At 32.9% G+C, this 16,549-nt stretch overlaps 1 protein-coding gene across 4 annotated transcripts in view; it reads right to left on the bottom strand.

Annotated features, from left to right (window-relative positions):
* LOC138125997 (uncharacterized) overlaps positions 1 to 15,236 on the bottom strand; it is a 64,364-nt gene extending 49,128 nt beyond the window's left edge. For 3 of the 4 annotated variants that reach the window (XM_069041629.1, XM_069041631.1, XM_069041632.1), the window contains exons 1-2: positions 15,124 to 15,236; positions 13,695 to 13,890 (exon numbers count right to left, since the gene is read on the bottom strand). In XM_069041629.1, coding sequence (XP_068897730.1) covers positions 13,695 to 13,882 — 188 coding nt within the window. In that variant the 5' untranslated portion in view covers positions 13,883 to 13,890; positions 15,124 to 15,236. Of the gene's footprint in view, positions 1 to 13,694; positions 13,891 to 13,994; positions 14,094 to 15,123 lie in introns of those variants that run through there. The other variant, XM_069041630.1, reaches the window with a different exon arrangement.
* Positions 15,237 to 16,549: the final 1,313 nt, after the last annotated feature.

Below are 16,549 nucleotides of genomic sequence, written 5' to 3'. Positions count from 1 at the left end.
TCACAACGAAATTGAACTCAACTCTTCAAATAGTTTGACCCCTCAAGAGAATGGGCACCATTTTTGAGACACCCTATACTTGGAATGAATTTATAATGTGTTGACGAAATTTAACATGTTTGTATACTTGGTCAGAATGTAGCCTTTACTACGAGAAACCGGTAGAATTTAACGGAAGAAACGCAGTAGTGGGAACTCTAATTGTATTCGCAGTGTTATTGAAAATGTGAGACAGAGGAAATTTGAGAAGCTGCAACACACTTCTATTGTCGATGACCTCTGAACACTGAATACCAACTAATTAATTTAATTTAACTATCTTCAACGATGAAAAGTAAGTCCACTTAGCAGGATATACAGGTGTCCGGAAAATGGCGCACTAACTACTTACTACCTTATCGAGGATGTTTAAATGTACCTACATGAAGCATATCTTTTACAAAAAAGATTAATTTTTTAGAAACATTTTTACCTGATATCTTAACGACTACTTAACAATGTACTACTACGTTGTTCCGCGAATTTTGGGGCACCCAGTATACGATTAGAGGTATGTACTTATGTTGATTTAATAATTAGAGGTAGTTTTCATCACAATTTAATACATTTATTTCGAACTAATTGACCTGTTAAGTGCCACTTTCAAAGACCGCCAAATCAGCAAATAAGTCCAATAGATTTTTTTTTAACATTTTCCTCACCTTTACGGTGATCTGTTTTACACCGTAGTGAGCCATTTTCGGGACACTCTGTATAAATTTCAAAACAATCCGCACTACATGATGGAAATACCCTCGCATCCAGCGAAAATTAGTAATTTTTTTAAAACCCGTATGTGGGTCATGAAATATACCTACTAATAATACCGGGTGATCAAGAAGGACTGTTTAAGTTGGCAGTACAATTAAGAAAATTTTTTAATTCGGTTATTTATAACACTGCAACTGGATATGTTTTGTTGGTTTATTTTACAAATATCTGATATAGGTATAGCATTAACAACGAGAAGCCATCAACAACCGAAAGTTACTCCTGTTATACGATTTAAAATACCATTCAGTGTTACCAACTTAAACAGTCCTTCTTGATCACCCCGTAGTTTATCTACTGTGCGTTACTAATGGGCTCATTCGCTCATTATTACATCGAAAACAGTTTAATAATGGATCGTATTATTAAACTGTTTTTGGTAAATTTTAGCTTTGATATATTGGCAACATCAGCCGTTTCACGTCAGGCGTCAAAGTAAAGTGTGAAGCTAGGAAGTAAATTTAGTAGTATTTTAAATATTTAGAACGAATGACAGATATTACTGAACTTGTTTCACGGCTATTAGAAATCGTCAATGTCTGTTACCAACCTACGCAAAAGTCCCCAGTCTAATATGAAAAATGAAGCACCCGAAATTTCAGAAATTAGTAAAGCAAAGTAGATAAATAGTATATTACACTCGTTTAATAAGACTTATTCCATTAAAGACGTCCTCGCTACGCTCGTCGTGCTTTACGTGTTATAATAAATCGTCTTATTAAACTCGTATAATAATATACTATTATCACACTGCAATTGTATGAAAAAAAAAAATTGTTCGTCGATGACAGTTAATTTCGTCAAATTCCATCTGCATATCATCGGGATTTTTATTTAAAAAAAAAAGCGAAAGCGAAGCGGCGTCTCTCGTACCTATAAAAAAACTCAACCTTTTCGTCGTGCCAGGAGTCGAAACATAGTTTTCGGAGGACGGTCTGAACATTCCAAAGTTTAGAGAAGGTTTCTGTTACTACGAAAAAGCTCGGCGAATTCCTCGACTCTGTAATGAATCGTTCAGAACAATGCCAACCGGGACAAAAACAGATGTGATGTATTTCACTCGAAGACTTTGGAAAAATTAAGGAAACCGTCATCGGACAATTTTAATAATGAGGTTTTGAGTGAACGTCACATAAAAAATTCGATGCATGCACAAACGGGTCCAGACAAAATATTCATTATCATCAAGAAAGAACATTTTATGAATTCTCCGCCGCTTACAAGAAATTTAATATTTTTATATCATAAGGAGGTTTTCGCGGGTCGATCAATACACGAGTTTTTATGATAAGATTCATTTCAGATTTTAAGGATTGAAGAATAAATATAAGTCGTTCACGTTATTATTTATGAAACCCTTGTGTTTGGGACAATGAAATGTAAATTTTTGGAATTATTGATAAAGTTGGCTTTGCATCTGTAAATGTAAACATTTGCGAGGTTATAATAATAACACGAAAACAAAAACAGAACGTATTGCTTATCTAGCTAATACGGATAAAGTATATTAATATTCAAAACAGGGATGCATAAGCAAGCCATTGCGAATAGTTAATGGAATCGTGAAAAATTCCTGCTTCTTTGATTATATTTTGTAACTTATTTTAATCATAAAGATGCTCGGGAGGCAAAAATACCATAAAAATAGTATTAAAACAACTTTCAAAGAAAGGAATTCAAGAAGTACGATTATAATGACTTGAAAGAATTTAAAGAAGTTGTAAAAGTAGTTTTGTAAAAAGAGTTTAATATTAAAGCGGAAAAAATAGAAGTTGCCATCTTATACAAAAACAATAATCGTGTGGTAAAAATAGTTATTTATTTAACCAGTTCGTGTGTAAATTACGCTTTTTTTGGTATGAGTGCCAAAAAAAGTCCAATTTACACTAGAACGAGTTGAATACAACGTTTTTTTGTTCGACGAGCCCCTTAAAGGCTCCAAATCGCGTAAAATCTTTAAAATTAACTTGACGTTTCATTTTGACAAGTTGTCACATTTATCAAAATCCGTTCACATAGGAGAAAATTCTCAAATTCTGACAGTGTCGAACAAAAAAGTTTGTTTTTGTTTGTTATTAATCCAATATATTTTAAGTAATAATTCTTAGCTATACAAAGTCTGTAAACGTTTCTTTGGCAAACTGATTGTTAGTTTTATTGGTAAACTTCGTCCAGCAAGAGATTGAGAGATTTTAAATTGTATTAAATTAACCCAACACTATAAAATGCACAATGAATACTTTTTTCCACTACTAGTCTCAGAAGGCTTCATTATTGACTCTCGAACCGACCCCAGAAGTAGAATTTCTCTCCCAAGGTTAATAATAATTTTCATTATTAACCTAGCACTGGCTAGCCAGTAAAATTTTACATGCCTGCTAGTAGTAGCCAGTTAAGAGACATTTTCAAGGTGAATACAGTGACTTGATAAACTAATGTTTACAAGTAGGGAACAAATAAAATTAATTAATTTTAGTTAAATATTGCTTCTTTGTAGTTTGTACGTTATTGTAAATAGAAAAACATTTTTAACGAGCCATGCACAGAATTAACATTGACGCTTGACAGAATTCTGATAACACATGCCAACCGAAAACGATGACAACTCAAAATCCCTACGTTTTGCCGCACTAGGCCGGCTACGCATGTGTTTCTGGACGATTTCGAGATCTAGAAACTAATGACTAATGGACAAAACCAAATTTACATTAGGAAACGATTCATGTCCCGTTTTTAACCCTCCACTACCCGGCGGCACGGCAATTTTGCCGTAGTACATACACTATTACGGATATTACTATCAAGTAATAGTGCAGTCTCGCCGTGCAGTCTCGCCTCCACATTTTGACTTTGTTGTGTTTTATTATGTTCTGTGTCAATGTTAAGGAACTTCCTCACCTCACCTTTTTGAATTTCAACTACCAATGTGTTCCCTAAATCCAGAATTTTTAAATTTTTAAAAAGAGATTGTGGTACTATTATTATTTATTAGTTATTCATATCATTTTCGTGTAAAGAGCTTAATCAATCCAATAATTAAACAATTAGAATTTTAACTCTAATTAATAAATAGCAAAGATATGTGAAGGAAGTATCATGGAAGAGTCATCTGGATCATTCATATACCTTTTTATTTGTCTTATATAGTAAAACCTTATTAGAAGGATTCTGACATAAATCGTTCTAATTTGATCGTTGAGTGCACAATTTTATAACTTGAGCGGCCATCTGTGACAATAATGCTCTCATCCGTTCTGTTTAATCTCAACGATTTGGAGGAGATTCCGATCAATACGTTTCTCATTTTGTGAAGCGTATTTTCAATGTTTAATCAAACAGAATGTAAACAGAAGAAATTTTCATTCTTAAACCGGCTTCACTTATGTGTTGAATATTTGTTAATTTTCACGAGTGTTCAGAATGGAATGTTCTCATATAATTTATTATTATTTATGTTCGTACATACTTGTAACTCTATTCACTATTCCTGAATGCCGGAACACCATGGTGGAGGGTTAAGTAAGTAAGTACAGTCGCGAGCAATAAATTTTGGTCGTCAAGGTCATTCTTTGACACAACAAAGAGCGCTATAATGTGAAACGGACATAACTTCGCTAATAAATTTTATTTGTCTTGTCTTGTCAAGATCTTGTCAACTTTTCGGAAGTCCCAACTGAATCGCCACTCTAGCTTCTGACACCCGTCTCTACCAGCGAAATAAATTTTTTTGTTCGACACTGTCAGAATTTGAGAATTTTCTCCTATGTGAACGGATTTTGATAAATGTCACAACTTGTCAAAACGAAACGTCAAGCTAATTTTAAATGTTTTTGTACCGTAAGGTTTTTGCCTTGTTAAAAGGATATATACTTTGGAACTTGACCACCGAGCTATTCACATAATTGAATATTTTGTGTACATTTTCTTACACAATTATAACACAAGAACCAGATTTGAACAATCCCTTACTAGCTTCCGAAATAAATTCATAATTTGAAAAATTGAAAAATCAGAAAATATCCGCTTGCTTTAAAAACATAGGACTTCTTGGTAGAGCGTAATTCCAGAGAAATAAGACCATAAATTTAACAATGGAATGAACAGATCTCCTGTTTCTAAAACTTCCGGCTAACGATGTCGACCCGTTCTTTCCAAGAATTTTAATCGCTATACGTGAATTTGCATTTTGCAACATTCAATCACAAACAAAATTAAAAACAATATGCCGAAAATATCTGAATCAATTTTTGCTTGGATGTAACAATATCCGGAATTATTATTCGAAGATAGTTCAGGGAAGGTGTTTTGCAAGGCCTTGCAGCAAGCACTTGAGTATTTGAGTGTGAATACATACAGAGTGTATCTGAAATACGTGTGTTACTTTTAACCAGTGAAAGAACTCGCCAATTTATAAAACTTGTCTCTATAACATTTTGCAAAACGCAAAAGTATTCAAAGATGAGAATTTAAATTTTAATTATATATTTTTTTCCATAACAATGTAACTTTTTAACAAGGCTCCATTTCTAGCACAACAGAAAATTTTCGCCCTTACCCATAGACGAGTATACACTTTGATGGCTAATTTATTCCCAATTTTAAATCAATTTGTAAAGCTTTTTCGTAAAAATGTTATAGAGAAAAGTTTCATGAATTGGCGAGTTCTTCCAATGGTTAAAATTAACACACGTATTTCAGATAGACCCTGCATTAATTAATTTGGGAAAAAAAATGTTACTTTGCTACTAAGTAGGAATACTTATTCTATATTCAACGATAAAAATTTGAAGTTATTTTGTTTAATTTACCTCCAATTAAAACATTCATTTTTTAATATCGGGTGTTTTTTAAATTTCACCTCGTAGTAGGCGTTGAAGAGTCGATTGTGAATGCACCACTCGTATAAAACGTACAGTTGGTTGCAAAAAAAAAATGGAAATTGCCAGAATAAAATTGACAATTTTTGCAACCAACCATAAGATTTAAACAGATGATCCGTGATCCGTAAGCTGTATAGTGCGTTCACAATCGACACTTCAACGCCTACTATGAGGTGAAATTAAAAAAAAACACCCGATATAATTCCTATAAAGTTGTATTGACTATTATATAATTTAAAATATATATTTTCAGTTTTGTTTTTATATTAATAAATTTTGAATAAATAGATCAATTCTGCGAAATTTGTCTTTTTTTAAAAGTGATAAAGCATATTATAGTATATTTATTCATATTTTGTGCATATTTGTGCATATTTCAATGCATTTTAGCTAAAAATCATGCATATATATGCGCATATTTTCTTCATTTTTCAGTGCATATAATCCGAGCTTTAGTTATAATTTGGATGTGGCAAACGCCGTGGAAAACGTATTGCATATTCCCTTGCATCCTCACGTGCATTGCGCCGGCATTCTCCATAAATTATGAGCATTTCGACATACTCTGCAGCTGTATACATGATTTCAATACGAAGTTTGACAATTTCGAATCAAATTATAACTTGACGTTGTCAAAATCTTCACAGTTGCCCAAACATTTACTTGAAATTCCATACCATTCTTACTAGAATTATGTTGCTAGGCAATTCAAACCTTTGGTTAAATTTACGTGAAATTCAAATTAACAGCGTCCTTCTGATTGGTCAACTTTAATTATTCATTACAAAAAATCGATTATACCCTGCCCTTTTTTTTAAACGCTATTGCTTCCAGTTATCACCAAGGAAAACGCCCTGTAAGTTTGATCCGCGAGTTCTGGGACACCTGTATACGTAATAGTAGAAATCATACACTTTTCGCCCGGGACTGTGTTCGGTTCGGATTAGATCTACATTGAGTTTGCCGCGAGCTGCATCAATTTTGGAGTACACACAGTACACACTTCAGATGTTCGCTAAATACAACAAATGTTATCAAAACGTAAATAGAAAACGATTACAACTTACAACTGTTTACCTATTAACACTGAAGGGTCTTGCGCTATTTTTGACATTTGTTTGACATCTGATCTGACATCCACGGACACGCCCACCCACGTCCCACAATGGGAGGCTCGTCTTTATTTACTACAGTCGAATCGAATCGGTTAAATATTGGATAATAATTTCGTTATTTCGCTTTTTTAGAGGCTTTATCTTAATGGGGATAATTTATTTATTAAATATTTCGTGTAACTGATAATTGATAAATAAATCGTGACATACAGGGTGTTTGGTGTTTAAGGTAACAAACTTTTCTGAGATGCACAGCTAGGTTAAATGAACAACTTTTCTTAGTGACATTTTTTTCAATTTGCTTTTTTTATTATGCTGAACTAAACTGACTAAACTCTGTTTCCACTGTTTGAGAACCACTGTTCGAAGCTGTAATTATTAATACCAAGCTCAAGCTAATAAAGATTTGTAAAGGAAAATGCCATAGCTGCCGCCTTTATAATTTAAAAATCCGGTGGATTTCACACAGTAGTTCTTCAAATTGAAAAAATGATTACTAGAAAATTATAACACATACAAAAAAATTTTACTAGAATAAAAGTTTTATTTTGTCTATTTTTTTACACAGGAGAAGTTTGTTACCTTATACCCCAAACACCCTGGACCTATTCTTCAAATGACCTTACAATTGACCCGGTCGAGCCGCCTGTGGGACACTTTTACTCCTAGGACTTCTACTCAGAAAAAAATGACAGTTTAACCGTCTCTATGGAGATACACAAAGGCGCGATTTTGGACCACTTGAAAATACAAATTTTTTTGAAGTGAGAACTTCTTTAGGCGCGCCACATACATTTTATTCCCGGATACTGAATTAGTTTCATGCGACACGGTAAAATCGTTCGCAGAACAAGCTAAAATCGTTCGCAGCACAAGCGAAAATCGTTCGCAGCTCAGCGAAAATCGTTCGCAGCACAACACGGCAAGTTAAAATCAAGTCGAGTTTTTAGCGGAGCGAGCGAAAAACAATCAACTGTGCGTCACTTGTCAATTTTAAATTTTCATTTTACCTACGTTGTGTTGTGACCTGACTGACGTCAGTGCAGAGCTGCAGGAGTAACTGTATATATATACAGGATATTTCACGAGTGATAATGAGCCTGACGTAATTTAAAATGCAAGCCACAGTTAAAAAGTCCGGCTTTTTTTGAAAATGTATTGTGGCTTGAATTTATTATTCCGTCAGGCTCATTATCACTCGTGAAATACCCTGTATAGTTTTATATAATATAAACGATAAAGACACACAAATATTGTAAGTTTACAGATGAATGCAGGATTTAATACGTAATTCTCAATTATATGGCTTCAACAATTCATCTATTGGAAAAATTTGTGTAGTAAGATGTGAAGAGGAAAATGGACAAATTATCATAATACAGGGTATTGCTATGAAAACTTGTGTTGTGTTCAATATCGTCAAGCAAATAAAACTTAAACATCCAAACCTAACCTCACAAATTTTGCCAGAGTGTACTATGGCGGCCATCCAAAAGTGAACGTTTTTTTTTTTAGTTTGATTTTTTTTATTTTAAATTATAGGCGTCCTAAAATGTCAAAGTTTGACACTAACGATAAAAAAATTATTGAAACTATTTTTTTTAAATGCCACATCTCACTCCGATGCAGACAGCTAGGGCTATTGCAAAGCTAGAAGAAAATTGGTCGTTGGCTGCTGTGGCGACAGAATTATTGCAGTAAGACTTGCATCCTTCAATACAAAGAGGGGTTGGCAAGAAAACAGGCTTGAGAGGCCAATGCGAATAGGTATTGGAAAGGTTTCTTTACGAAAGTTTACTTTCACTTTAATAATGGATTAATTACACTTCACGGAAAAAGCATACTAGTCTTGGGAGAGATTTTTGCTAGTTTTTGGCTATGTAAATTTACTTGATATTTGTTTCCATGTTTACCCATCTTAAGTATCAGGTAAGAATTTACCAACGAATTTTCATTATACCAGACTTAAAGAATCCACAATAAACCTTGAACATAGAGAATAATCCTTCATTGAGGGATGCTTAAGTACACTTAAAAAGAATACTTCGACTGAAATCGAATTATTTCAAATATCTGCCACTGACAATGACAGTGACATTAGGTACTCGTAAATCTGATTTACACAAGTAAAATGTAAGTGTGTGCTTTTTCAGTGAACAGAAGTGTGCTTCTCAGTCTCATTTTTATTAAAAAATATTTATTACAACTTTTTACTATTAAAATAGTAACGCCTGCTGCACGAACGCCAATGAATACAGCCTGATTTAATGTAACGAAAAATACGGAAATTTTCGCAAGCTATCGTTCACTTTTGCATGACCGCGATGTTAAATTATTGTTCTTCTTTGTTATATCTGATAGAGAATCAAAAATAATTTTTTTGTTCGACACTGTCAGAATTTGAGAATTTTCTCCTGTGTGAACGGATTTTGATAAATTTGACAACTTGTCAAAACGAAACGTCAAACTAATTTTAAAGATTTTTGGCGATTTGGAGCCTTTAAGGGGCTCGTCGAACAAAAAAACGTTGTATTCAACTCGTTTTTGTGTAATTTGGGCTTTTTTTGGCATGAGTGGACCAGTTTAAAACTCGAGTGAAACGAGAGTTTTAAAGGTCCACGAAATTACACACAAACTCGTTAAATAAATAACTATTTTATTATACCTGAATCATAATCCCTGTTTTTGAAACTAAAAGGCGTGCGAAAAAGGGCCCTTAAAACACTAAAGCTTTAAGGTCGCTTAGGTAACAACAAATTCACCTATATTTTGAACAATGGTAAATAGACATTTATACACTATAGCAACGAAACAACAACAATTGACCATTTCTATGTCAACGATTGATGGACACAGATTACTCCGGAAAAGGTATTTCAATTTACTTTTTTTTGTTATAATTTTCAGATTGTAGTGCAGGTATAATAAAAAATAGCGTATGATACACGATTATAAGGGCCTTTGCGACGTTATAAGCACTCCGCTACGCGTCGTGCTCTTAAACTCGTCGCGTATGCTTTAAAGGCTTCCTTATAAACTTGTATCATAATATACTATTACTGCTTTATTTTCTTAAAGGTTAGTGAAATTCTTAAAGATGATTATTTCCTTCATATATATGTTTAGCAACCAATTGCCTATTGACCAATCCAAACGAGAAAACAAAAAACAACCCGATAAAATTTCTCTAAAATGCACACTGTGCAACAATCGGATAAAAAATGTCGGTACATGATTTTTTTTTAAATAAATTATTTTGAATGAAAAGGATTGGAAATAATGCGTTTGTTTTCATTCTATTCAGGAAATAATCAGCCGTATACCCCTCGTGCAAAATTTTAATATCGGCAAATTTTTTGCTAATGAACTCAAACATCCATAAATTATTCGGTCAGAAGACCAATTATTATCAAATAAAAGCCCTCGACTTCGTCTCGCCCTGACGAGGGAGACTTTATTTCAAATTCGAAAAATATTTCCGCTGATTTCTCATTAAATTTGTTTTGAAAATGAATTCGCGGAAAACAGGTCCGGAAAGTGAAATGAACATAACCTTAACTATGATTACTGATTAGGTGTCAAATTGTTATACAGCTGGTTCATATGTGCACATTTTGGGACGGTACAGAGTGGTTTTTTACTTAATTTTGACATTGACGATTGTTTATAAAAAAATCACTATACAGGCTGTTTGATAAAAAACGCCTCAACCCATAACTTTTTTATTTAATATCCGATTTCAATGAAGATATGGTTTTTCATGCGCTACAAAACAGCCATAAAATATATTTTTTTGGTGTTATCTTCAATAGCTAACGATAGTCAACTTTTTTTTTTTAATGGGCATATGTAGTTTTTTAGGCTCAGTCTGGTAAGGTTTTTTTTCTGAATCCAATGATGTATTGAAAGTTATCATTTAGTCCATAGTTAACTGAAAAAAAATATATTTTTTTGTGGTTCAGCTTATGAAATTTTTAAGAGTCCCGTGAAAAACATTCGGAATACAAAGTGCGGTAAATGTTATCCAAACGTCAGCTTATAAATTTCCATCTGCTTTTTTAAACTTTTTTTATTTAAGTATAAAATAACAACATTGCCAGTCATGCAGGATAGCAGTCATTTGACTATTATTTTATATTCGAGTGTAATAAAAATCGTAATTAGTCAAAAACAAAAATTTAATTGAAAAATAATAATAAAATTTTATTTTTAATACATAATTCATGTTTTCCAAGAAAATAATAATAAAACACCGCAAGATTGCACCTGAAAATTTTCAAACTGACACTTGACATTTGTTGCTATTTGTATTCCAATTGTTTTTCACGGCTTACTTGAAAATTTTATAACAAGCTGAACCACAATTAAAAATTTTTTTATTTTTTTTCACTTACCTAGCTATGGACCACATGATAACTTTTAATACATCAATATAATATCAATATAATATATTTTAATACATCATTAATACATCATTAGATTTAGAAAAAAAAACTCTACCAGACTGAGCCTAAAAAACTACATGTGTCCCTTAAAAAAAAAGTTGACTATCGTTAGCTATTGAAAATAACGCCAAAAAAATAATTTATGGATGCTTGGTAGCGCATAAAAAAACCATATCTTTGGTTTTTTTGTTCATTGAAATCGGATAACAAATAAAAAAGTTATGGGTTGAGGCATTTTTTATCAAACAGCCTGTACATATAAAAAGCCGTAGTTGCTATGGTCTGGTTTTTATATCGGTTCAACTTGAAACGTCAAAATTTAATCTGGTAAATATCTACGAGTATGTGTCAAAATTTAATCGCTTCTGAATTTTTTTTTATTCTACCAGAACCTGAAGACCCGATTCCTTCAACTTCGAAGAACGATAATAATGAATCTATGATTTCAAAGACACTTTCAAGTGCAATTTCTAACATATCTTTGAATACAGATGCAAAAAATGGCAAAATTTTTCAAAATTGTACTTTTTTTTATTTACTGTACTGATGTAAATTCAAATAAATAATTCGTTATAAAATCTATTTGTTCATAATAATTCAGGAAATAATCATTTCGAATTCCCCGCGTGCATGAAAATCACCTGATTAAAATTTGAGGATTTTTGTCATTTCTCGTAAATTTTCCACCCAAAATTTTGTTACGTGGAAAATTTACTCGACATAACATTTGACCAAACGTCAAAATTTAATCGCTTATTTTCATGCACTTGGGATATTACTGTTGAATATACGCTTGCCCGATATCGTTTTCTGACGACTGTCGCGCCGCCTCGCGGAGGCAGTGCGCAGCTTTCAGTTCGTGTTTTCAAAATTCCGCCTGTCTTGATATGTAATATCACTCATTAAAACACAGGAATTTTTGAAATTTTCGCATTCAAGTGTACAATAAATCATGCAAATAATAATAACTTGCGGCTTTTAGTCGATTGATACGAGCTGTTTACGGAAAAAAAATTGTCTAAAGGTAAAATTTTTCGATTCGGAAATTGTTGCTATATTTTATATACATACCTACAAATGAGCAAGTTCAACGACAGAATTTCGATTCGGAATGTTTTTAGTGTGATTTTTGAGATTTAGCAATATAAAAACATATTTAAAGAGGAACAAGCGCGATTTTAATAGTATCTGGAACATCCTCATTGCCAAAGAGCAATTTCATGCACAAAATTGCGATTTTTTGTCTATTCTCCTAAAGATCAAGTGCATATTAAGATGCAACGAAATAAAAATGTTTTGATGACACTAATTTCTAACATTCAATGGTTTTACTTTACGTACTTTGTAAATTATTAATCCAATTGAAATTAACTGCGTTATGCGTCTATTGTTTATTTATTGTATAAAAAGTAACAATTAATTGTTGTTTTTTAATTCTCACGAATAAGAGGTTCTTTGTTGTTGCCAAGTACGCATGCCAAATACATTATTAAAATTTCAGTTACCGATTCTTTTTTTCGGTATTTTTGAAACCCGGAACACAGCAAACACCTCCCCGATTGATCAGTCTGTTTTTTTTCTAAATAATTTGAATTTCTTACTTTCAAAAAGCTGATTTTACACGTCGTCAAATGCGAAACTGTTTGTTTACAAACTGAAAAATGCCGCGCTTCGCCGCTTGGCGGCGCGTCAATCGATATCGGGCAAGCCTATTGAACCTGTACATGTGATTTATAATTCTTTCAAATATAAAAAAAAAATTGATGGATTGTCTCATAAAGAAAATAACTAAATCAAGGCACATTTATGTCAGTAGGAAATAAATTGATTCCAGTTATTTATTTTGTTACAAATTTACAAGTAAAAATGTCTAAATCTAAATTTTTTGTTACGGAGTGTACCTAATAAAATTAATGTCAGTTCTCTTTTCTTCTCAAACTTTTTTTTTATTGGTAACCAATTTTGCGTGTTTAAATCGGACTTTAAAAAACGCTCTTTTCCATGGCAACATTGCGCGTTTTCCTTGGAAACATCACCAAACCCGAGAGGACCGGAGAAACGTGACGTCTAAATGTTAACTCATTTAACTTTAAAAAAAAATATCGTAAAGTATTCATGGATAACTGGTCTTTAAAACACTTGCTATATTTCGAAATCGCGCGTGTTTTAAAGACCTTAATATCCACTTATACTTTAATATACTATTATTATATCTGTCTATCTGCTTTAACATAAAAATCCGATTTTTATTAGACCCAATTCAGAATTCTTTTTGTCTTTTTGAATCCTAATTATATATAATGATTTCGTATTAGGTCCAAATTAAAATTTCTCCGGCGGCAACAAGTACAACAGAATGTCTTCCGCGTTTACAATTTCTTAACAACCATGTCAGGTGTTCAAATTTCCATTAGAAAAGTTTCATTGCGGTGGTAACTACTTACCCCGGCATGTGTGTGTGATAATAAGTTCCGGCCGAGTTCCGGGTATGGTTTACGGCTTGATGTTTCCTCCGGTACAGTTCTGTAACGTCGGATGTAACATGCTGCATCATCTGGCCGTCTGATGGACAGTCGCTTTCAGATAACTCTTGCTCTTCTGTCACGTACTGGGGAACATAACCGTAAGACATCGTCGGGACTGCAAACAGAAAAATAACCAAATGGATTGGAGCCAGAACATCAGTTTTCATGCTGTTAGATCTTATTTAACGAAACAGAAAATTGTTTAGTTTTTCTGGCAACCTGCAATTTAGTATCATTAAAGTTTTTATAACTTTTTAATTTAAAAGATAAAAACAGTCAGGAAGTTATTCCTTGACGCGGTCTAAGACTGACAACTTATGTCTAGATTTGTCCTGTTGGACAATTTGTACAATATTGTATTTAGATATTATATAATGTATAAAAAATTGGTGATACCTATAGTAGCTTTACCTACCAGTCATTCTTGCATATTGATAAACATAAGTTTTCAGATTTTAAAAATAGAGGTCTACTCAATGACTGCGTATTAAACTTTGGATTAAGCTAAATGTTGTTAAATATTTAAAGGCAATTTTAATTTTAATATAAATTGAGAGGTTTCGATAACTTTTTGTAACAATTGTATTATTGGAAAATTTAAAGAAACAAACAAGTAGCAAAAATTTGTTTGTTGTTGATCTATATTCTAAGGTCATAAAAATAATTCTGTTAAAATTAATTTCCCCCCAAAATTTCATTAGGTAATGCGATCGATAATGAGAAGTTCACGAAAAATGAAATATCGAATATTTGCCACTGTGGACTGACAAAGATGTCTGATTTGATTAATGAAACGTATTTAGGTAGTGATAGGTTACAACTGAAGAACCGAAATGTTCGCGAGTTACAGGAAAAGCATAAAAATATAATTTGTAGAGAAATAATAATTTATTATTAAAAAAGGTGATACATTTTAGATTCCAGATCAATTGAAAAATTCATAACGTTTTCATTCTACGAGTATAACAAACTTCTAACGAATAAGAAAATTAAAATAAAAAATTAAATAATCTATTCTAATTTGATATTCCACATTTTTGTGTAGATAGGAAAAGATAAAAATATATCTGATTTTAGAACCCCCGTTTTGACGTTCAAGAGTAGAGGCGGTGGTGGCCTTAATGCATGAAGCGGTGCAAACTTAAATTGATCGAGCTGGTCGAATCAAAATTCCATTTGGTACAATGGTAGGACGAAACTTTTTAATTCGCGTCTTCGTCGACAACTTGTCGGTTGCAGGACCTCATTGTTGGCCAGATAAGGATTACGACGAGTAAAACTTTTAATGCTTTGTGATGTCGGGTGACGAGCGTGTGATGCTGTTTCAACGAAATTAATGCAGTTTTACCTTAACGAGGGTTCAAGTGCTGGAACAAGGTAAAGATGTGCACTGGTTCATTTATTAAGTTGGGCAAAAAAGTGTCGAAAAAAATAATGACAATTGGAGACATGACACCATCTAACGTGATTCTAATTATATTAACGTTTGACATGCGCAGAGATTAAACTACGACAGAATTAGATCTCGGTATTGCTCCTGCAAGAGGATACCTTTTTGTGGAGGTTGTGCGAGTTAAATTGGATGAAATGCTATTAGCACGAAAACAACTAATTATATTATTAGCGGGGAAAGTTTAATTTGTTTTTATAAGTAAATATTCGAAGGAGAGTGGGGGAGAAAATTCAAGTGAAAATTGAATAATTTAGTTCTATTAAATATTATCTATTTAACACCATCGCATTCAAACTGAAATTCGTAAGACACTAAATCGAAAAACTGTAAACTTTAATTACGCATGCAACAACGTAAATGAATTATTTGGAAGTATAGTTTATTTATGATCGTATTGAGTATTGTCCCACAGACGAATTTCGGAAATATTGGAGATTCCAAACAGTACGGTAAATTTAATAATAAAAAAAATAGAGGCAGACAGATAGGTTGGAAATGTTGCCAGGCTCTACACTTCTACAGGATGGTTAGTTTCTACTCTAAATGAAGACTACTTCGTCTCGGTCTTCAAGTTCTGGGCTAGAGTCACTTCTATTCTTAATTATACAGGCTTATTCTAAATGATTGCAGTCGAAGTAGGCCAGGCCCATGTTATGACATTTTTGCCGCTTTCATGTGAACTGTCAATTTTTGTCGTTGTTACTGTCCTTTTTTAGGTTAAAAGTGCGGTGATGGGAATTTTATTTATTTTTGTTTAATTAACGATTGAATCCAGAAATATTGAGTTGTTTTGCACCCAGTTTAACTCCCGTGTGTGTTTGGAGCGGCAACCATAAATTTTACATTCAGTTTTCACGTCTACTTCGACTACAATCATTTAGAATAACCCTGTATAATCTACTATTTTTTCCACGTTCTACGTACAGCGTGATCAACAATGACTGAGTCTGTTGGTAATGAAACAATTGAAAAATATTGGTGTTTTTCTGTTTCGTAATTGCAATTGACCGGATGTTTTAACTCGACACGAAATAAAAAAAAATTAGGTTATGTCGGGTATGTTTATGCTATTACAAAAATGACCCTTCGGTGGTAAACGTCAAATTCTCCTGTCAACTCTGTCAAAGCTGACAACCGGAAATGCGTTTTGATTACAATGGTACCAAAATCATTCAAATTTTCATTGTTACCAACAGATTCAATCATTCTTAATCACGTTGTAGTTGCCGCAGCATCTGCTCGGCCCTTAGGGCTTCCACACACTAGCAACTTTTGCTATAGGCAACTAAATAGTTTAGTCACCGAAAAAGACGAGCAGCGC

Source organism: Tenebrio molitor, chromosome 3 (assembly GCF_963966145.1).
Source record: "Tenebrio molitor chromosome 3, icTenMoli1.1, whole genome shotgun sequence".
Classification (NCBI taxonomy): domain Eukaryota; kingdom Metazoa; phylum Arthropoda; class Insecta; order Coleoptera; family Tenebrionidae; genus Tenebrio; species Tenebrio molitor.
Note: the sequence above shows the minus strand (reverse complement) of the source record. Positions and strands in the feature narration are given on the sequence as shown.